The 22,147-nt window shown below is 41.7% G+C and overlaps 1 protein-coding gene across 1 annotated transcript in view; it reads left to right on the top strand.

Moving 5' to 3' along the window:
- sema6bb (sema domain, transmembrane domain (TM), and cytoplasmic domain, (semaphorin) 6Bb) overlaps positions 1-22,147 on the top strand; it is a 135,420-nt gene that overhangs the window by 69,225 nt on the left and 44,048 nt on the right. Inside the window, exons 4-10 of the mRNA XM_080473026.1 lie at positions 156-216; positions 410-472; positions 9,832-9,930; positions 12,257-12,347; positions 12,818-12,937; positions 13,584-13,672; positions 14,488-14,705. Coding sequence (XP_080329152.1) covers positions 156-216; positions 410-472; positions 9,832-9,930; positions 12,257-12,347; positions 12,818-12,937; positions 13,584-13,672; positions 14,488-14,705 — 741 coding nt within the window. The remainder of the gene's footprint in view (positions 1-155; positions 217-409; positions 473-9,831; positions 9,931-12,256; positions 12,348-12,817; positions 12,938-13,583; positions 13,673-14,487; positions 14,706-22,147) is intronic.

Consider the following 22,147-nt stretch of genomic DNA (forward strand, 5'->3'; position numbering starts at 1 on the left):
GTATTGAATGTGTGTTCTGGGTTTCATCCAAAAGCTTCGCATCGACAGCCACTGTCTTGAGTCAGCAATAATTTTTACTCCGGCATGTGAAGTGGTAGTCATGGCTTGCTCGGTGCTGTGTTGGTTAACTGCAGCTCTCCCTTCTTTTGCTCCAGAGATGACCTTTTCCGCGTGGAATTGGACATTGTCGCAGGAGATGAGATGTTTTACAGCAAGGTAAGCAGCTTCTGGACAGTCACACACAACATTTACAACCGGCAAGCAAATGTTTTTTGTTTTTTTTCTATCACTGTTATTATTACTTTTTGGCTGAAAAACGTTGCTTTTTGCAAAGGAGAAATGTGATGATGATTGTGGCTAATCTTTTTTAAAAAAATTTTTTTAAATTCCTTTTATCTCTGCCTTCTAGAAAAGAACATGGGAGTCAAACAAAAATGACATCCGGATCTGCAGGATGAAGGGCAAACATGAGGTAAGAGTTTTTAACGTCTTTTTGGCACATTCAGGAGACCCATCCATCCAGAACTGCTTTATTGAATTTATTGTCTCGGTGGGGGCTGGAGCCAATCCCAGCTGATTATGAGAGACAGTCTCACACACACACACACACACACACACACACACACACACACACACACACACACACACACACACACACACACACACACACACACACACACACACACACATTCACACCTATGAACAGTTTAAAATCATCCATGTTTGTCAACTGTATGAGGATGTAGGAGTGTTCAAAAAGTTCAGAAAATGATAAATCATACACACTCTGCACAGAAATGCCTTCACGGAGGACTCGAAGGGGGCAAGTTTTTGCAATATGCAAACTATAACATTGATTTGGCCCATATTCAGCGGTGGCTGCTTGCATCCATTTGATCAATCAACTGTCAACGTTCCTTCCAATTGTATCCCTGATTTTGTGTCACCCAACTACTTTAAGTCGAGTATGTCACCTTTGAGATGATATTTGCTGCACAACAGCTTGAGTCTCACTCAAGTCTGTATACCTTTTGTTTCTGAGGTGAAGATTTGAGAGCTTATTGCTGTTTAGGCTCTCAAATCTTCACCTCAGAAACAAAAGGTATACAGACTTGAGTGAGACTCAAGCTGTTGTTGCTGTGTCTTAAAACAACCCTGATGAGAGTTACACTCCACCAAAACATTGCAGAAAACCTAAACTTGCTACTTAGCTCAGTTGAGTCGCCGACGCAGGCATGAGTGAGTCGTTATGTTTGTCCTTTCAATATTGTCTCGCTTAAGACTTTAAAACTGTAAATACTATTAAACTATTAGAGAAAACAAACTCAAAACAAACAATTTTAAGAATTGTATGCCCTCTCTACTATTTAACTTTATTTTGATCACTTTTAGTCAAACTTTTAATCCTTTGTTTTTGCTCTTAATTGAGCAAACTGTCTGTTTCCAGCACAAAATACAGCACAGGATGCACACAAAGAAGATCGGTGTTAATCTATGAGCTTCATCTTTTAATAAAAAAAACCTTGAACACATTTTGAATTACCTTGATAAAAAGTGTTTGAATTATAATCTCTTTGAATCTATGTTAATTTATACTTTGTGACCATCTCTTTCTCACTCACACACAAACAGACACACATGATGGATGGATGGATGGATGGATGGATGGATGGATGGATGGATGGATGGATGGATGGATGGATGGATGGATGGATGGATGGATGGATAGATAGATAGATAGATAGATAGATAGATAGATAGATAGATAGATAGATAGATAGATAGATAGATAGATAGACAGACAGACAGACAGACAGACAGACAGACAGACAGACAGACAGACAGACAGACAGACAGACAGACAGACAGACAGACAGACAGACAGACAGACAAAATGCATTGCATTATATTAAATGGCATGCATTTTTCATCAGGTATCTGACTGTTAAGCCTACTGGAACACATTTATAAAGACATGCCAGTGAGTGACACCATATTTTTGTCCCGACTCATTCAACCCATCACTCACACACATTCACACGAATCGACCAGAGGAGCAGAGCCACTCCTACCAATATAAAACTTGTTCCACCTTCATGAGCCAGGACTCTGTCCTGTACCCTCAGAAAATGCAGGTGGGCGTCAGGAAACTGTGGTGGTGAGAAAGAGATTGGGAGAAATGTCCTAACAGCCCACGCCTGAATAACTCTTCAACACACAGAGACTCAGAGAAAAACACACACACCCTAGCTTTGGTCGGCCATACGCATGAAGCTGGTGTTCAATGTCTACATGTGTGTTGGGGTGTGTGGTGCTGATGATTGTGGTTGACAGGGAAAACCTGTGCTCTGTCCCCTCAAGGCACAGAAAAAATGACTTATTTAACACAGTGAGAGAACACCTGACAATAAATCTGTGTGAGACAGTGCCAGACAGGAACACAATGGAGAATAGGAGGACATAGACAAAAAGTGAGGCGAAGAAAAGGGAGGGGAGGTGGATGGAAAGGGGTAGTGTGTGGATCCCTGTTGGCCAACCCTGAGGAGAGCTGTGGGGCTGACTGAGATATGAAAGGTCTTCTTGCCCCCTAATGACTGTGCTGCCTGGTAATACTGTGAGTCACACGGCAATGTGAGGAAGATAAGAACACAGCCAGGTCCTTTCAGTCAGCTCTCTTGAGTCAGACACATGTGAATGTATGAACTGTGTGTGTGTGTGTGTGTGTGTGTGTGTGTGTGTGTGTGTGTGTGTGTGTGTGTGTGTGTGTGTGTGTGTGTGTGTGTGTGTGTGTGTGTGTGTGTGTGCGTGCGGTTGATACTGACTCATCTATTAGTTCTTGGCAATATTTGCTGATAATTATTGTTGAATATGATGGAAAATACATTGGGTTTTAATGTTAATTTGGCCAAATTAATATAAAGTAATTATTTATAACAGCACCGAAATAACAACGTTTAACATCCTTCTGACACTAACGTAACGATACATGCACATTTATCATTACTAAAGCGTACCACCACTTGTGGAACAGTGAATTGATATGTAGGCTATTCCATCACTCGTTCCCTCCAGTGAGCGCAAACATGTATATTTGCTTGATACACCAGTTGTGGACACATTGAATCAAATCAATGCCTACCAAACACAATTATTATTTGAAACTCCAGACAGTCACACAACAATAAAGATAGGGAACACTGTTTGTGATACTTATTGCTTACACCAGGGACACCGTTCGTAGATGTTTCTGTAGTTTCTATTGTAGTTTCAATTGAGCCAATTGTCATTGTAGTTTGAGCAAAACCTTACAAACCCACATGGCGTAAGGTGAATAACTCATTTTGTTTTGCTGCATTACAACAGCTCCGGAGATGTGATTCTCAGTGTGACCTTGCAACGCACTGATGGTATCATTCATTACGCCACAAACATCCACTCTAATGAGTCTTCATAGAAATACCTCAATTAGGCCTACAGGTGTGGGTCTTTCTTTCTTTCTTCCAATCCAATTTCTTTCCCTTCTTGTATCCTCCATTTAGACAAGAGTTCTGCAAATGTTGGGTAACCTTCAAGATTAAACAATGAAGTGATTGTAATTTATTCCCATGTCAAGATATGCAGACAGTTTAATATCACAACACTGATATTATCTTAATGCTGGAATGGATTCTGAAAGGCTTTTGCACAGCGTTGCATCATACGGCCTGTTGCCGTTTCGGGCATCATGCTGAAGGTCAACCAAAGTTATTGAATCTCAAACACACGAACATTTTAGGCATTAGTGCACACACACAAGCATGATGCAGCACCGAGGTTCTTCCGTATATGTAAGTCAGATCATGAACCGTCATAGACATCATGTACATTGACTGTCCATTTATCCATAATTTCTTCCACGAACAATCTATGAGAAAATAGCTGTTTCTGTGTGTCTCCCTCATCATTTCCCCCTTGCTCTCCTCTTTTTCTCCTCCACTTCATCTCCTGAAAATGTCCTGTTCTGCTTGGGGGATGGTTGTGTCAGATGTGATACATTCGCCACCTCATAATTGGTTTTGTAATTAAATGTTTCTGCTTGGTTGATCACAAAGGACATGGCATTCTCCCTAATTAGGCTGAAAATTCAATATCCTAATTCTTTAGCCTTTTTTTTCTTCTCCCACAATGACCAAATGATTGTTGATGAATGCGGTGCACTAGCCGGCTGTGTTGTCACTCACTCCACATGTTCCCAATGATTTCTCTTTGTCCTCTGCTTTCCTCTGTCTCTTTATCTCTCCTGTACTTGCCCTTTTAATTGTCTCGAGCTGTCATATCTCCCCCTCGTGTCACTTTCCCTTCTCCCGCTATGAAAGCAGCAGAGAGCCCGAGATAGTGGGTGACACTTTTCCCAGAGGTGGCTCCGTGCCAGCACATAAAGGCTATGACAGCATGGCATGTCCATGCAAACAAAAGCAATTCCATATAGGCTGCTTTTAAAGAGCATTTGGGCACGGTTATAAGCAGCACTTAGCGAGATTGTTTGATCAATATTGCACTGATTGTGCTCTCCGAGGACCTCTGGGTTTTCAATTGTCCAACCGAAATGCCTTTTTCTGGGTTGCACCATCAGAAAATTCATTTTCAATGCTTTTTTTGGATGCAGAATTAATCTATTTAAAGTCCTACATTTGTGGTCTCGCTTCTTCCTCACAGTTGGTGCCCTTTTTTCATCCAAGTAACACTTTACGTGTGTAAAAGATCTAGTTTCTCTGCCTTCTGAATCTGTATACTGGGCAGCACTTCACACCCGGGACATGGTTCTTTTAAACTCACACTTTCCCTTATCTTTCATACTCCAGTAGCCCATTTTTATAGTGGTACCCTGAAGTGGTACTTTTTAGATCTTTATCAAGCTCACAACTCTGCACTGAAGTGAGAGGACCAAAAACATGAAATACAGAGTCAAGAAAGTTTTACTGCCACAAAGCAAAGATGAGCTGAATTTTCAGCCCATCACTTGACAGCGAATGTTTCAAAACTAAAAGAAAATTTATGACAGCTTTTGAGCCGTTTGCATAGTTTAATTTATGTGTAATGCTTACATTATTCTCTTTATTTTGGTCTCGCTTCAGCTGATTTCTCATGAGTTTTGTGATATGCTGTAATTGGAAGGCAGAGTTTCCGATGCCCAAGGGATATATTTTAGATTTCATTTCCCATAGCTGCAAATCTGAGCACACTTGATGTCTTTATTATCCACGATACAGAAAAAGCTGACTTTGATGTCACGTTATTTTTCTCTGCACGCTGCCAAAAAGCCAATCATCTCACACTCAAGCATGCGGTATCGGATTTATCAATCACTACCTGGCCTATGTGAAGTTTTGACATCGTTCACTCGGTGGTTTCAAGTGGAAGATTGTAAATAGATGTCTTAGGTAAGTGTTGTATTTTAGGGCTGGTGTGTGTGTGTGTGTGTGTGTGTGTGTGTGTGTGTGTGTGTGTGTGTGTGTGTGTGTGTGTGTGTGTGTGTGTGTGTGTGTGTGTGTGTGTGTGTGTGTGTGTGTGTGTGTGTGTGTGTGTGTGTGTGTGTGTGTGTGTGTGTGTATGTTCATCTGGCTTAGCTGACCCCACGTTCTGGCGGTCTTGCTCCAGGTTGGCTCCAGCGGTGAGGCTTTGAAAACCCTCTGGTCGCCAATGTTACTCACTGTCGCTCTTTCATTTGCCGTCTCTGTCTTTCTCCATGTACTTGACGTGTCTGAAATCTCACCCATTCTCCTCCTCCTCACCCTTCTCGCTGTGTAAATTGTTTGTTTGTGGCCTGTGGTGTGCTCAGTCAGATTAACTTTACCAAGACCGCAGCACTCTGAACAACAAAGTGCTGCTAATTTGATACCGCTGTTAATGTTCCCTTTACCCGCATTCACAAACGTACACTCATACTTTCCTTATGTCCTATAGAGTCACTCTGTTTTCAGTCAGAATTGTACATCAGGGATTTTTTTTCTGGAAATGTCAGACCTGCCGCTGATGAGTGCAGAAGAGGGTTTGCCAAAGCTTTGTGTCTGCATTTCGCGTACACACTGTACGTGTGTGTGTGTGTGAGCTTGTGTGGGAGATTGCTGGCTCAATGGCGACTCTTGGCAGAGCAGTGCTCTCTTCTCCCTGGTTGCTAACATCAGGGGACCAGCCAGGCATGTAATGGAAACTTTGGAGATTTAGAATAGCAGCTTGCTAAATACGACCCCCTGATGTACTGCCATAGATGGCTCCTATTGTATGAACATTACTAAAGGAGGTCATCAGGATAACTTATAGTTTATGAGTCTATAAAAAAAAAAAAAAAAAATCTGCTGCTGCATTTGAAGCAAGAAAATGAGCAAGAGACTTAATCTCAACCTGTGTTGTAATTAAATTAGACCAAACACAATAATGCTGATTGTAGCCGGAGGAAAAACACCACGCTCGTTAAGTTTTGGATAAAACCCTGTCGTTAGAACAAACATTAAATCCAGGTTTAAGCTAAATGAAGAGATTGTTTATCATCTATGACTAAAAGTTCAGTTCTGGACCCATAGATGGAAAGCAGATGCTGAAGGTGGAGCCTCCTCATTTTTAATGGTGTCTGACTGCTGCAGGTTGTTTGGAGCAGATATGTTGTAGCAACAGAGAACTTGTTGTCAATCCTCAGACGATTTGTGTGAACCTTGGCATTTTTTTTTTTTTTTGTCTTGGTATGCTTTTCGATTCGCGTGTCTTTGTGGTTGAGTGATGGTGCTTGTACTGAGAATAACAAGGGTGAGGAATGCACTACCTCAGTCAACATCTGAAAAGTAGTACGAACCTCACCAACATCTTACCTTAAAAGCATTGGACATAATAAACCCGACTGCGTGCTTTGCATCCAATTTATGTGACCATAGACATACACATGGAAACATTTTCATGCTTGTGCACCGTCTCTCCTTTTCTCTCCAGCCTCTTCTGCTCATTCTTCTCTAAATCTCCCCTTTCATTAGCAACTGCATCCATATTTGCACGGTGGGTGCGTGCTCCTGTGTAACTCATCTTTGCTACAGATTATTTCGTAGAGCCAAGGCAGCACTGCCACTGTCAGTGAGAGGAGCAAACGAATGAGGAGTAGGAGGAGGAGTGAGAGGAGGAGGAAGGTTGTCGTCTGGGTCTTGGAAAGACTTGCCAGCCAGCACAGGTGGCGTTTTGTCTGGATTCTACCCAGGGAGTGCGGGTGCTGTGAGATGGGAGGAGGCAGAGTAGCATAGAAGGAGGCATCAGGGCATACAGCATTTGTATTTATACATAATTGTGATTCATTGCTTGATCCTTTATATAATTGGTTTCTGTTTTTAATGTAGAAACCATGAATAAAAAAGCTTAATCCTGTGTACTGAAGTAGGCTTTGAATAAAATAAAAACGCCTACCTGGCAGTGCAGTATTACTTCCCTAGAATAGTTGATTATGGCTTAATCAAATGCATGTGTACAGAATGAAGTGAATTTTGACGATGTTTGTAAAGTGCAAGTGGCAATCAGAACTTAATGGTAGAAATGTCACAAATGTTTTAAACCTTGTTTATATTCTGTCATCGCAAAATATTTCATTTTGTGTGTAGAATGGTGGCCAAATAATTGCATTTGTGTAGTGGTCTGGCTCTTCTAAGTATTTACTCGCATCTCTCAGAGGCTGGCAATAGGGCTGGTTTGTTATTAAGAGTGCTTCATCTGGCTTTGTGATTACAGCGCTGACCAAGCTGTCAGACTGCAACCCCACCGACAAACAGCATGCAAATGATTCCTACACTCAAGCATGGATCTGTGCTGTCTACAAAGATATACGTACACACAAATATATGCGGTTATACAAACTGTGGTTATATGTACTTAGGGATGTGCACTACTTACATATGAGCATATGCTGCATGTGACACACATACAGTATATACTGCCACAGGTGTGCATTCATTTGTGAGACTGTGTTACGCCATTTGAAATGTACCTCTCGCACTTGACACACCCCTTGCACCCCAACACACATACCGCACACTTGCACATGAAAACACTTCCTTCTTTCCCGTTCATTTTTTTTTCCCCCCCTTGAAAAACGAGAGCCCTGCTGGGAGTGAAGTGGGAAGGTGGGGGAAAGAGGGGCATGGGGTGGAGCGTCTGGAATAACACTCACTCGGCTCTCATATCACTGCTTTTCCTCTGATCTGTTGCTCTCTCTCACACACACACACACACACACACACACACACACACACACACACACACACACACACACACACACACACACACACATACACACAAATGCATACTGTCACTTGACATGCCAGCTATCACCACCACTTCTGCTTCTCCTTCAGCCGTGCTGGGTTTTCCAATGACATCAGTGCTAGTGGTAGTCTTGAAGTGGACTCTGTGTGTGTGTGTGTGTGTGTGTGTGTGTGTGTGTGTGTGTGTGTGTGTGTGTGTGTGTGTGTGTGTGTGTGTGTGTGTGTGTGTGTGTGTGTGTGTGTGTGTGTGTGTGTGTGTGTGTGTGTGTGTGGCAGACCTGGTGCCACCCTGGCTGGAACACTTGTAATTTAGGGAGGGGGCTGCTGGCTGCTGTCTCCCAGTGATCTACTGTACATCACTCCTCACTCACAAGTGTCTGACTTGGCTGCACATATGCAAACTGCTGTCGATACCTTTTGGCTTTCAAAGTTAAAGGTCATGACGGGAATTCACATGGAATAGTGGCAGGAAAAAAAATATTTGCACTGTAATTTACCACCAACTAATTAATTTGTTGTTAGTTTACTGTCATATTATTTGCTAAGTTCTTTAAACCTAACCCCCTGCTGGTTCCAATCTATTATTATTTTTATTATTATTTGGCTATGGTGATAACTACCAAAATGCCTGCATGTGAGTTTGCATGCATGTTATGCATTTTCTCACAGTAAACTCTTCCTGTGAATAAATGGTTATAATTCTAAATAATGCATTGATTTTCACCTGTTTAACTACCTAATCATAATAAATAGATAGGACAATAATGTAGCATGTGTTGATTGGACATTAACCTAAAAGTGTTAATTTGTCTAATAACTAAGAATTTAACCTTTTATCGAGTAAAGCTCTACACAAGAAACATAGTAAATGATGATTTATATAAATATATAACGTGTGAAAGTAGTGCAGTGAACGTTGCTTTTCTACTTAATCTTATGGTTGGCGTGTGCACATCAAGGCTTACACGTGTGAACAATCTGACACGGTACTTTAGTCGAGACAGGATTTTAACTTGAAAGTAGTTTTTCCCGAGTTTCACGAGACCGATATTTATTGCCATCAGGGTCTGTTGGGCAAACGTAGCTATTACGGAGCACTTACTGGAGACAGGACTTCTTTCAAAGAACCTACATGAAAGATTGAAAGTGGGATACTGCCTCATTCGGTCATTAAGCCCCTCATAGTTTGACGCCTTGTGCTGGGGAAATTAGTCGTCAATCTGTTGCTTGTTTTAAAATCCCGTGGCTGGCTCAGATTACAGCCCGTCAATCAGCAGTGACTGCATATGTGTGTATGTGTGTGCATGCATGAAGTGGGTAGACAGTTAAAGTCTCTGCAGGCTACGTTCAGACTGTATCAATATGATTGACAGCGTTAATGGTGTGATAATTCCACACATCAGACATCTGAAAAGCTTCATTTCACAGAGCGGTTTGGATAATCACTCTCTGAAAAACAAACCCACTTTTTCTTCTATTTGCTCCATCATTTTGACTTTCATCTCTTCTCTTTTACCCACACTGCATAATAAACTCTCTCTCGCTTTGTTTCTCTCAGGATGAGTGCCGTAACTTCATGAAGGTGCTACTCAGCAGACAAGGAGGATTGTTTTTGTGTGGGACCAATGCCTTCAATCCGTTATGTGCCAACTATACGGTAAGTTAGCACACTAGATTTCAGCTTCACAGTCCCAATTACAGACCCTGAGTGGTCCAGACATGCACTTTTACTTGATGAAGTTTGATTTCTGCTGCTGTCCAGTCAACTTAGACCTCTAGAATACTTCTTGGTGTTGTGGAGCTGAAGTAATAAAATAAAACTCGACCCTTTTGTGGTTGATAATGTGAAGGGTAAACATGGGTCAGCTTCAAGGACCACGAGTTCAGTCAACAGCGTGGCTGCGTGCAAAGGTAAACGTCGACGGGTGAATTTTAAACACATAAAGCACAACTGCCGACTCTATCGAAAGTGAAACCTACACTAAATTATAATAGTAATTCACAATCTTTGGTTGACTTTACAAGAAGGTTGTGTTTGCCCCGAGGTTTTTAGTTTGAAAGTAGAAGTCCAGCTGTTATATCTTCTCATACTCTCTTCAATATATCTACATTACATTCAGTTCTAAAATCTATACTCTGATTAAATTATTGGTAGTTTTATTTCATTCTTACAAGTTTTTCAACCATGGCTTTGCTGCAGTTGTTACTGCTTTCTGTCATACGTTGGTGCGATAAATTGGAACGCTCCAATCCAGTTTTTCCGACCAAGTGATGTCATTCCAAGTTTGCAATTATGAGCCCTGTGGCAGCCGGAAAGCAGCATTAATTGAGGAATGGCTCAGCTATACTTCCAGAGGATGTACCTCACTTCCGTCGCGCAATTAGTCTGTTATATCTGTTCAGGTGAAAATTTACAGCCTGATTAGAGTTGTTTGTTTAGCGCTTAAAACGGTGTCGACTTCCTCTCAAAGAGTTATTTATCCCTGTTGTCTGGCAGTTCCAGTGCCTTGCTTTCCTGAGGTACAAGAGTTGTTATTTCTCGGTGGTTAAACATTGTGGTCTGCCGAGCTTGTTATCATTGAAAGTCAGAGACGGAAAATCAAGGGGAACACAAAGAGGGGAAAAGAGGAAGACAGGAGTATTCAGAGAGCGGGGCTGGAGACGTGACTTGTTTGCTTGGCTTGACTCTCTTTGTTTGTGGTAAAGAAAGAAAAGCACTTCCACAGCTGGAGGCAGAAATCAAAAGACACAGCTAACATTTGAGCTACAAGTGTCATCGTTGGGTAGCCTGATTCAAGCAATTAGCCACAATGCTCTCTGAACATTTCCTCGACTCTGTTCCAGAATGAAAAAAAAAAAAGTAAGACTCCGGAGGTTTGTACCCATAAAGCAGCAACTCACCTGAATCCACCACCATGCTCCTGAAAGTGCTCCATTTCCCAACCAATTCCTGTCCCGCTCAATTACAGTAACAATTTCAAACTGGTGGTGGGGAAAAAAAAACTTCACATAAATATTAATCAGTATCTCGGCTGATTTCACATCATTCTGCACTGGTATTAGATGAGGAGCGAAGGCAGTTGAGTTGGAGGGAGAAATAGAAAGGGAGGAAAAAAATCCTTTCGCTATCAAAGGCTTTTTCAGATAAGTGTTATTTTCAGTCTCACATTTCAAACATGGAGCAACAGTGGAGCAGTGAGAAATACCTGCCCCATTATCTGTCAGCCACTAATGACATTCTACAACCGTGTATAACGCACCTGTCGCTGCCTGATAGTCTGTTTCTCTGGGGACTAGTTAGTGATGCCAGCTCCTGTTTTATTTATAGCTAATTTTTTATTTTTTTTTTATGAAATGACACCTATGAATTATTTCATTTTCAACCATGCATAAGAACTAGAGATCCGGAACTGTGCTTTTCTCCTGAAATAGCTATTTGTGTCTGCCTTTTTAGTGTGTGTGCTTTTGTAAATTGACTGAACAAAGATATCTATCTATCTATCTATCTATCTATCTATCTATCTATCTATCTATCTATCTATCTATCTATCTATCTATCTGTCTATCTGTCTATCTGTCTATCTATCTATCTATCTATCTATCTATCTATCTATCTATCTATCTATCTATCTATCTATCTATCTATCTATCTATCATGATGGATGGATGGATGGATGGAAATATAGATAGCTGGATGCACAGGGAATTTCTGTGAATTATTAAGAGGGTGGGTGCACGGCACCTTATGTGTGTGTTTGTTTTATTTATGCATGAGAATGTGCCTCTCTTGTTGTTGCCACTGTGCCTAATATCCACCAGTGAATCATTAGTTCGCACTTACGGTAACACTCCCTAATTGCCATTCTCTCGAGGCGAGTTTTCACAATGCTGCTGTAGATGTGTTCGTATTGTTTGGACATTGCTGATTGATGTATGCATATGTGTGTGTGTGTGTGTGTGTGTGTTTTCACGCGCTTTCACAGGGAGACACCCTGGAGATGGTCGGCGATACAGTCAGTGGGATGGCCAGATGCCCTTATGACCCCAAACATGCTAATGTGGCTCTGTTTGCAGGTAAAGGCACCAGTTATGTTGATTCCTGGAGTCACCGAGGCAAAAATAATGAAACTTGTTTCTCTTCGAAAATATATTAATGTACATGATTACAGTGCGGAAACTCAGCCCAACTGAGCTATTTTGAGTGATCAGCTCCATTCAGCTATATTCAACGCCATTGTTTACTTCATCAGGTTTAAACACTCCAATAATAGTCAAATCATCAGTGTTCTGCAGCTCAAACTGTGGGGAGCCATTATGGCTCAGCCATCAACTCTTATCTCATATTAGTGAGCAGTAAAAACTACTAGAGTTTCAATGTTGCAATTATGTTACAGCAATTACATTGTTGACTGGTCAGTCAAATCGTGTTTACGAATCGGGACTTTTCGGAAGTGATTACACTTGCTTGAGCATCGCTGTTTGCGCTTATGTTGTTGTTTTGGCAGGCTGTACAGCTCACCAGTGTTTCTGTTTGTGTGTGTCAGAGGGGAATCTGTTTACAGCCACAGTGACAGACTTCCTGGCCATTGATGCGGTGATCTATCGTAGCCTCGGGGACAGTCCCGCTCTGCGCACCGTCAAGCACGACTCCAAGTGGTTCAGAGGTGTGTGTGTGTGTGTGCGTGCATGCATTTGTGCATTTGTGAATGTTTGTGTGTGTGTGTGTGTGACCTTGATCAAGTATAGCTCCAATGCTGAACCTCACCTTTCGACTCTGCATCATGCTGACTGTTGTTGTCCGGGTCTGATAGTTTCAATGTGTGTCTAGATTACTTTCCATCATACCGGATCAATACCTGTGTCAGTAGCAGGAGTGTGAGCCAGCAGGCTGACAGCTTCATGTTCAGGCCACAGCAACACAAAGCTGTCAAGCTCGCTGGTCTTTGCCACGGTTCAGGCCAGTCCCATCCTGGTCAAACCTGCTGCTGACACAGGATGGAGAAGGGTGAGTGCCCAAAATGCTTTGCCTGAAACTGATTTCCCAGAAATGTTGGGCAGTCATAATGTACTTATTGTTTGCTGTGAAATACCCTTTCACTGCGTAATGAAATTAAGCAAGGCTTGTGCCTCTTTCTCACTGCCCCTATGTTACTGTTGTGGGAATGAATGATGTGGTCACAAAGGGACAGCCTATTTGCTCTATGCGTTCTCATGATCCTTCTATGTCTCACCAGACCCTTTCTGCCTACACATCTCTGCTGTATATCGCCTCCTTCTTCCCCCTCTAACGATTTCATTCTCATAACACAGAGCCGTTTTTTGTCAGTGCGGTGGAGTGGGGACCTCACATCTACTTCTTCTTCAGAGAGATAGCCATGGAGTTCAATTACCTGGAGAAGGTATAGAAGTATTTCTGATGGAAATATGTCCTCCTTTCCCTCTGATATCTTGGTATTCATATAGAAAAGCTGCTGGCTCTTTCTGAGCATCTCTTAAGTGGACTGGAGAGGAATGAGTGTGAAAGGACATGTGGGTCCAATTTCTGTCGTGTTGCTGTTATTTGGATGTCAATATCAAGTCTTTTTCTTTAGTCGCACTGTTCTGTCAATCCTGACTTTTCCTTTAAAGAACAAGCTCTGAACAAAAGGCTCTTGATTGTTCCGATTGAGTAAAAGTGTTTTCTCTACATTTATATAACGCTTTCATCTATTGATCAAAGTTTCCGGCGGAGGGGATTTATCTTCATTTAGGAATAACAGTTACAAGAAATTTGCTTCTCAAATAAATTAGCAATTCACATTTTGGGGAGAAGTGCTTACAAAAGGTCTCCAGCTTTGACATGTTTGCAGAGAGCAGAGTAAATGGATACTTAAACTGGATTACTATTGTGTATTCAGTTTTGAGATGCGCTGACATTCCCATGAATAATTGATATTAAATTCACCATTCTAAAACAATGATCTGTCAAAGCAGGGTTCCACGTTGCAAATGGCATGCAAATGACTCTTTAGAGATCACTCCGGAGCTGAAAAGAGCTTTTCAGTGTGTCTTTATGAAGATGAAAGTCAAAGCGCAGGAAATAGTATCTAACTCCCCAGCTTGGCATTGTAGTTATATGTGAACTATACTCACACGGCTAGTATAGAAAAAGTATAATATAGTTTGGTTGACTTTCTATGCACACATCAGATTTTTTGGTCTGACTCTCCTGAAGGTGGTGGTGTCACGTGTGGCCCGAGTGTGTAAACGCGATCAAGGGGGTTCGCAGCGTGTGCTGGAGAAGCAGTGGACATCATTCCTAAAGGCCCGGCTGAACTGCTCTGTACCGGGCGATTCACATTTCTACTTCAACCTGCTCCACTCCACCAGCCCCATCATCAGGATGCATGGCAGGGACATCATCCTGGGAGTGTTCTCCACGCCGGCGAACAGGTACACCACAAACATACAAAGAAGACTGTCTGTGTCGCAATAATCCTTACAAACATGCTTGGGGTCTCTGTAATTAATCTTGTTGTCTGATGTCGCCGACCTTTTCAGCTTTTCTTTCATTCATATGTTGCCTCTAGTTCCTCCTTGAATCACAACTTTTGTTAAATTTATCAGACATACAGTACATCAGACAACGGGCAGAATTCTGGGAACGGCACCACTTTTCATTATTGAAAGGGGTCCACTTTTTCTTATTTGTGTGTTTTCCAGCCCATTTTGGGGAAGAAATGATGATTAAAAAAGTGGCGGCTGAAACTAACACAGTATGTGATATTGTAAAACACAGAACACAGTAGTTTTGAAATAGTCATGATCAAAGGTTTGTACTTTCCTTTCCCATGTAGTTTATTTCTTTTGACATTTATCAAGAGATGTTTAACTGAGGATTACTACTTAACATATACGTACCTGCAGATGCTCTGTGAGGTCAGTAGCTGGTGTATTGACCCAATTTACTATGGGTCTGTGGTGATTTCACTGTGTTTAAGGTGAGGGCCGGTCAATAAAAATGATAATCCACCTTAAATACTGGGAACATGCTATATCTGGTTGAACCATACTGATGCTGCTTGGCTGCATGAACTGAGGTGCATTGTGATAAAGCCACTTTGAGACATTCATCCTGTTCACTGGCCTTCTGCTTATAATTTTTCATTGTAATGTTGCAAGCTGTGCAGTGATTTGTTGATAAGAGAAAGAGTGTCGAACTGACAAATAAAGAAAGTCAAACAGCTTTTGTTTGGTCCCAGTGCGACTTCAAGGACGCTAACCTGGTGTTTAAATTGTTGAGGGTTTGAGAACTTCACATTTAACTTTTTTTCATTTAAAGACTTTTCATTTCATCCTTCAATTCTTTAAAAATATATATTATAATCCATAAAAGCTCAATTTAAAATGTAAGAAAAACAAATGGTGGCAACTTTCTCAGCATGAGAGATCACCATGTTGACAACATCAAAGTACATGTCTAACGATTTGTGTTTTCATCATAAGCCTCCCAAACAAACTTTTTTCAATGCATTGTGATGCAGTGTCCCTTTGTTCTTGTTTGTTTCAGCAACTGCAGGCCATATTTGGATTTTTCTATCACTCAATGTGTCTTCAAATGAGGGCAGAATTTTCATATTTCTGTGTCATTTTAATCAAATGCTGAAGTGGAAGAGGGATTTTATGATTGTCTGGTCCTCAGTGGAAAAAAAGCGAGTGCTCTTTACTACTTTAAGGTTTTGTGGAAATACACTTAGACACCCTAACATCCTTCCTATAGAGCCAGAGATAGACACTCAGCATGGAGCTACACTCAAACGGCTCTCCTTGAAAATTTAGTGGACCGCCATAGTTTGTTCCTTCACCTGTGGAGTCGGAAAGAACAAGGCTTCCTTCAGGCTGAGCAGAGCTCCAAGTAAAATGAAAGTGGCTGTGTGAAGGTGCAGAGGTCAGGATTGTGGGGTACAGAGTAATTTAAAACACATGGGATGCTTTTATTGAGGACAAAGGGGTGATTTGTTGAAAGACAAGATTAAATTGAAAATAGACATTGGAGAGGAAGGAAGGGGAGACATGTGGCCTGGTAAATGGGGGATTATTGGAAGCTGTGGGTATTTTCTAAGCCAAAGACAACACACACAGTAAACCAGAGACATCGACCAATGAGAAAAAGGAATGTGACAGAAATATTTACACACACTGCACATACAGTATACGTCTAATCCTTTAAAGGTCCTAAATATAGAATTGTGTCTACATCAGAGAGGCGTCAATGTACACTAGTGATTCAATCTAGCAATGAGTCTTTAAAGACTCAACGCAATTCTTCAGGGTTTTTTTTTTTCTTTTTTTTTCTTCCCACATCCTTCCGAAGACGGAAAGAGTAATCTGTTTATTGTGTTTTGTTTGAAGATACTCGCGGAGAGCATTTTAGATGCTGTTTTTCTCAGCACTGCATGAAGTCGACTTAAATGGGACAAGACTAAATTGCTTACGCTTGTGGCTGCATCTCTATTAAATATGGTTGATATATGGCCAACAGCAGTGTGCTCAGGAAGGCCTGCATGCACATATTCCTGCCACAAAAAATGTCTGTTGACAATGCTTGATCCTGTTTCCAAAATAACTTCCTATCTGACAGTTATTCAACTTAGCTCATTTCACAATGTGTGATACACAGTTAATCATGTCTATGACTGGATGGCTCAATCCTGGCGGCCAACATTCGCTGCTTCAGTTTGCTGCTTATAGGCACTTTTTTTTTGTCTTGATCTGATAAATAGCTAAGGAAAGAGGCAATAACTATATGGCTTTTGAGCCAAAACTGGCCTATTAGAGTCATGTCAGGCCCTTCGTGTAAAATGTGAAAAATTTAAAATATTCCTATTTTGTCCACAGAGGATTGGACTGTTTTTATGAGAGCATTGGACGTAATGCCAATGAGACCTTATTGCGAGCAAAGCATTAAAACCAAAGTGTTGCTGTCCTGCTATGATGCTGCAAAAATCCTATGCCTTTTTAGTTGCGATAAAATACTGCACCATTCTGCACCAGGAGGCTTTATTACTCGTATTTTTCTTAAGAACTTTGTGAAAATATTGTTTGATAAATTTAGTCAATAACAGAAAGCAGTAATGTCGTTATTTAGGAGTCATTATGCCCTTAAATTATTGGTTTAGCACGCCTGAACATAAATTTGTCTCTAAGTGATTCCTGAACTAAACACACGTTGAAACTCTCAGTTTATCCGAATGGTTTTAAACCAGTTAGTCGGGACCAGAGGGCACCTTTGTTGTGGACCAAATAATAACTGAACTGCAGTGCTTTGGCACGTCTGTTTTCACACTGACTTTTCCTTCTAGACCAATCACCACCAACAAATTGAATTGCCATGTTTCCACGACTCCACATGAGGACAAGGGGAGGGTGTAACGACGTCACGGTGACCAGTAACCTTTCTGCCACATTTCAGCATTGTTATACAAAGAAATGAAAGTATCACTTTATGAGGTGTGTACTGAACACAGCCTGCACATCACTGCTCTGTATGCTGCGGATATCTGTGCTTTTTATAAAGCAATAACACTAACTAACTGAGAGGCAGTAAATCTCGCTTTTTCCTCCAATTCTGACGGTGGCTGTGTTCTCCTTAACAATGTTTGACCATGTGTAAAGTTCAGGTAGCAACCAACAGTCTATTGCTCATCAGACCACAGAAGCCTCCTCAGCTCGAACTTATGGCAAATACCGGGGCATTTCATCCATAATGTATTGTGATTGCAGCTGTAACACCATCAACGCTCCACGTGTAAACCTCTTCAGGCCGCTCCTGGAGTGTCTGCTTGAGTGAGGCCCAGAGTTTAGTTTTGCTTTCACAGCAGCACAGTCGCATCACAGTCTGACCAAAAACTCAACTGTGGGCCGTGTTTACTGTTTTTGAATTTTCGTTCCAGAAAACTGGTGTTGTTATATTGCGCCACTAGTGGGTGCTATTGATTGTTTTTGTAATGTGACACCACACACGCCTGTGCTCAGAACGATACACTATAAACATTAACAATGGCAAGTACAAGGACATTCTTATGGACAGAAAGACCAAGCTGGATTGCAACTATAAAACTCAACTATAAAACTACCAAGTCCCAGGAGAATATGGACCGGCGAGTCATGACACTCTGGAGGCAAACATTGTTGTTGTTGTTGTCCAGCTATGTGTGCATGTGCAGAAGAACTATTTACTATGGCCGTGGTGCACATGCTCATTTGTAGTAAGGATGGATTCATAGTGTTTCCAAAAAGTTGCATTTTCACCCATTTACACAAGGACGTCGTAAGAAAAATTCAACCTTGGGAACCATTCTTAAAAAATTTCAGCACTCCGAGCTCCGTTGCCATGTAAACGGACAACCAAAAATGCTACGGAAGTTTTACGTTTTCACTTGAAAATGTTGCCGCGCGAACGGGCCCTGAGTCAGTCTATATATACAGCTGGTGTGAAAGCACCCGAAGTTATCAATATGAGAAGTGTGCACGTCAAATCTTTCCAGCGATGACAGGATACCTAATCAAAGCGTTAAATATTTGTGCACAGACATCTCTTTATGAAGTTTGACAGTGTTGGCTGAATATATTTTCACCCCCAATATGTGCACTTTCACATGCTCCTTTAGGAATTCATCAATTCCATCAATTGTTATTCACTCGTCACACAACACTGATAAAAATCCATTGGGACTGAAACCTCTTTTCTAAAACAATGATCTGGTTACAACAACCCGCTGAAACAGCAAAAAGTCATAGATCCCATAGTAGACACTCAAATCTAAGACACAATTTTGAAATTGTTACCATGTACAATGTATGATAGTACTAGTAAAATAGTTGCAACTATCCCCTGTGTGAGTCTGGTATCAGTATAGCCTCCCGGCATCTGGCAGCATAACTGTATTAAGCCTCCAAGTTTTGGAATACAAAAATAATACTTGATACCAGTTTCAGGACAGTATCCCTCATATTGGACTCCCAGGTCTCAGTAAGTGTGTGTGGGGGGGGGGGGGGGGAGCAGGTGAGTGTAAAATGAGAAAGGTGGGAGAAAGCAACAATGACAGGAAAAGACATATGAAAGACTCGAGGACGAAGAAGTCAATAATGGACAACATGTGCATCTCCACCCCGCTCTCCTCCGTCCAAAATTGTTTCATCAGCTGCATCTTATCTGTTTGTTTGCAAGAAGGGCTACTGCCTGCAGAGACAGATGGATGTTACACACACACACACACGCACGCACGCACGCACGCACACACACACACACACACACACACACACACACACACACACACACACACACACACACACACACACACACACACACACACACACACACACACACACACACACACACACACACACACACACACACACATTCAGAAACACTTACAATGGTTCCCAGATAACGGCATTTACAGCTCACCGCAGAGGAGAGCCAGCTGAATACACATGTACACTCCTGCCTTGGCAACCTGCTACTGGGCCTTATTTTGAATAAGCCGGAGACAGAGGCAGGTTCAGATGAACAGATAAGATGTGTGATGGAGGAAAATGAACACAAAGAGAATGTGTCAGGTGAGCTGCAAAACTCCCACCGGACCAGAGTGGCCCACTGCGCCACGCTGGCTAAGTGCTTGCCAGACAAATTGCTTTGGCTGGCAGCGTGCAGTGAAACCAGCATGAAGCAGGACCTAGTAGTGGAGGAATAGCTATTCTCATCTGCCATTTGGCCCTGCACTGCCTATATTGGGTTGTAGTATGGGAATCACAGGACGACCACGACAGGAGGCTTTACTGTCTCCCCCGGGGCTCTCGGGAGTTACCCACCTCATCCTGTGCCCACACACTCCAGGGATATATATTTTTTTTTTTGCAGCACCATACCAGCTTCTCAACTGTTCTAGTGCTGCATCCTTGAGTCTGTCTTTCCGGAGTATTACGACGCCTCCGGTTGCAACTTCCTTTGTGCATCCACCTCTGAAGCTCAAGGTCATTCCTCTCCAAGACAAAATGAAAGACGAGCTCATATTTCTAACTGCGAACCTCCCATACTCACACAACTCCTGATGCTTCGCAGGTCAGGGAGAGGCACCTGACTCAAAAGAGAGAAAAATGTGAACATAAGGCCATTGGGGTGATGAGATTTTTTGAATAGCAGCAGTAGATGCTACATCATAGTTTGAAAGATCTGCCAACAAGATGTCAAAAGATTGCCTTCAGTCGCTGTGCTCCATGGCACCGTTTTGATTGTCATGACCGATACTCATTCTTTCATCCGGATTGTTTTGACAGCTGAAAATGGCAGTTGTTTGTGTAGCCGATTGACATTAGCTTATTAGGTTTAATGAAGCCGCACAGGAATGCAGGAACAATATCCCACGCTAAGTCGAGTAAATCCTGTGCATCCTCCAAGTGAGGAGGCCATGTTTGAATTTACTTGCAAGGAATCCTTGTGTGACTGGGTCAGACAGCAGGATGGCCCTCGGGGAAAACACGGCAGACTGGGGGAAATGAGGAGGACAAGGAGCAGGAGGAGAACAGGTTTATAATGGCAAGAGAACTGTGGCACCGGGAAGAATGCACAGATGTGCAAGCTAGACCCCCTGAGCAGGCACATAGAGAAGGGAAGGGAATACATAATAAGGCAGTGAGCTGGAGAAGTGGGTCTTTTTAAAGGTGCACTGCACAAAGTGCAATGTCACAGATAAAATACGCTGTCGGTCCGGTGATATTAGCTAGACCGCACTGACCACAATAGTCATGAAAGGCAGAGAAGAAAAAAAATCCACAGGGACAGCGTGGAAAGGTCACAGAGGAGTATGAAAAATCAGGTTCCTTGAAAGGATGAGGCACGACATTTGTAAAGCATGAGAGAAACTTTTACGTTAATGGAAAATGTTAAAATTGTAATTAGAGCGTGTTATTTGTGAAGTGGTACACTGAAACCATTCCTTTAGCAGATTCAAGCATTTCAGATTCGATTAAATTAAAATGCTTAACAAGTAATGCACACAAATTCTTCAAGTCAGATGAATTTCGAAATCTGTGCTTAGCATTACATTAAAATACAAAGCTCTAGTTAATAAACAACCACAAAGAGGGGAAGCAGCAACTACGAGTAGATCCCCCGACCCGACCTGTACATCACACCTCGGTTGCCAGTAAAAATTTAAAGAGCTTGCTTAGAGATTCATTTTACAATTAACAGCATGCCCCTGATTTCCCATTTACAATTTAAACCTCCTAATTAGAAGCTATTTGAAATTCTTAACAGTTTCTCCACAAATGTAAAATTTCACTTGAATTCTTGTTGCGTCAACAAGCGATGATGATGATGACGGTTGCTCGACTTCTGGCCGTTGCATTAGTTCACAACGCAGCCAATTCAAAGTTCATTTCATCTTGGCAGCCAAACTAGATCTAGATCATAAACGATGTACGTCTGAAACTCATCATTTGCCAAGTTGGGTGAAGTTCAAGGCGAGGTCAGTGAATGTCGTTAAAAAGAAAAAAATCTCTTCAAGTTAACAAAATCACGTTTGGAAAAAAAAGAAAAGAAAATTCATTTAATATATGTATAAATTATAGATAAGAGTATACATTTCTGCTGCGCTGAAATAATCTGCAATTTTTTAGTTTAGATAAAAGAGAAAACTTTCAAGTTCTGAAAACGTATGAGTCAAACCACTAATGAAAGGCTTGACACTGAAAGTTGCCCACCATCTCCTATTCCTCATTTACTCCCACGAGGCGTCGTGTGTGCGTGACGGCCGTGTTATTTCAAGTTGTCGGTGAGTTTGTTAAACAGTGAGGAAGCACTTCAGACTCCGCAGTAGTCCTCTCAAACA

Source organism: Lipophrys pholis (genome assembly GCF_963383615.2).
Source record: "Lipophrys pholis genome assembly, chromosome: 10".
NCBI lineage: Eukaryota > Metazoa > Chordata > Actinopteri > Blenniiformes > Blenniidae > Lipophrys > Lipophrys pholis.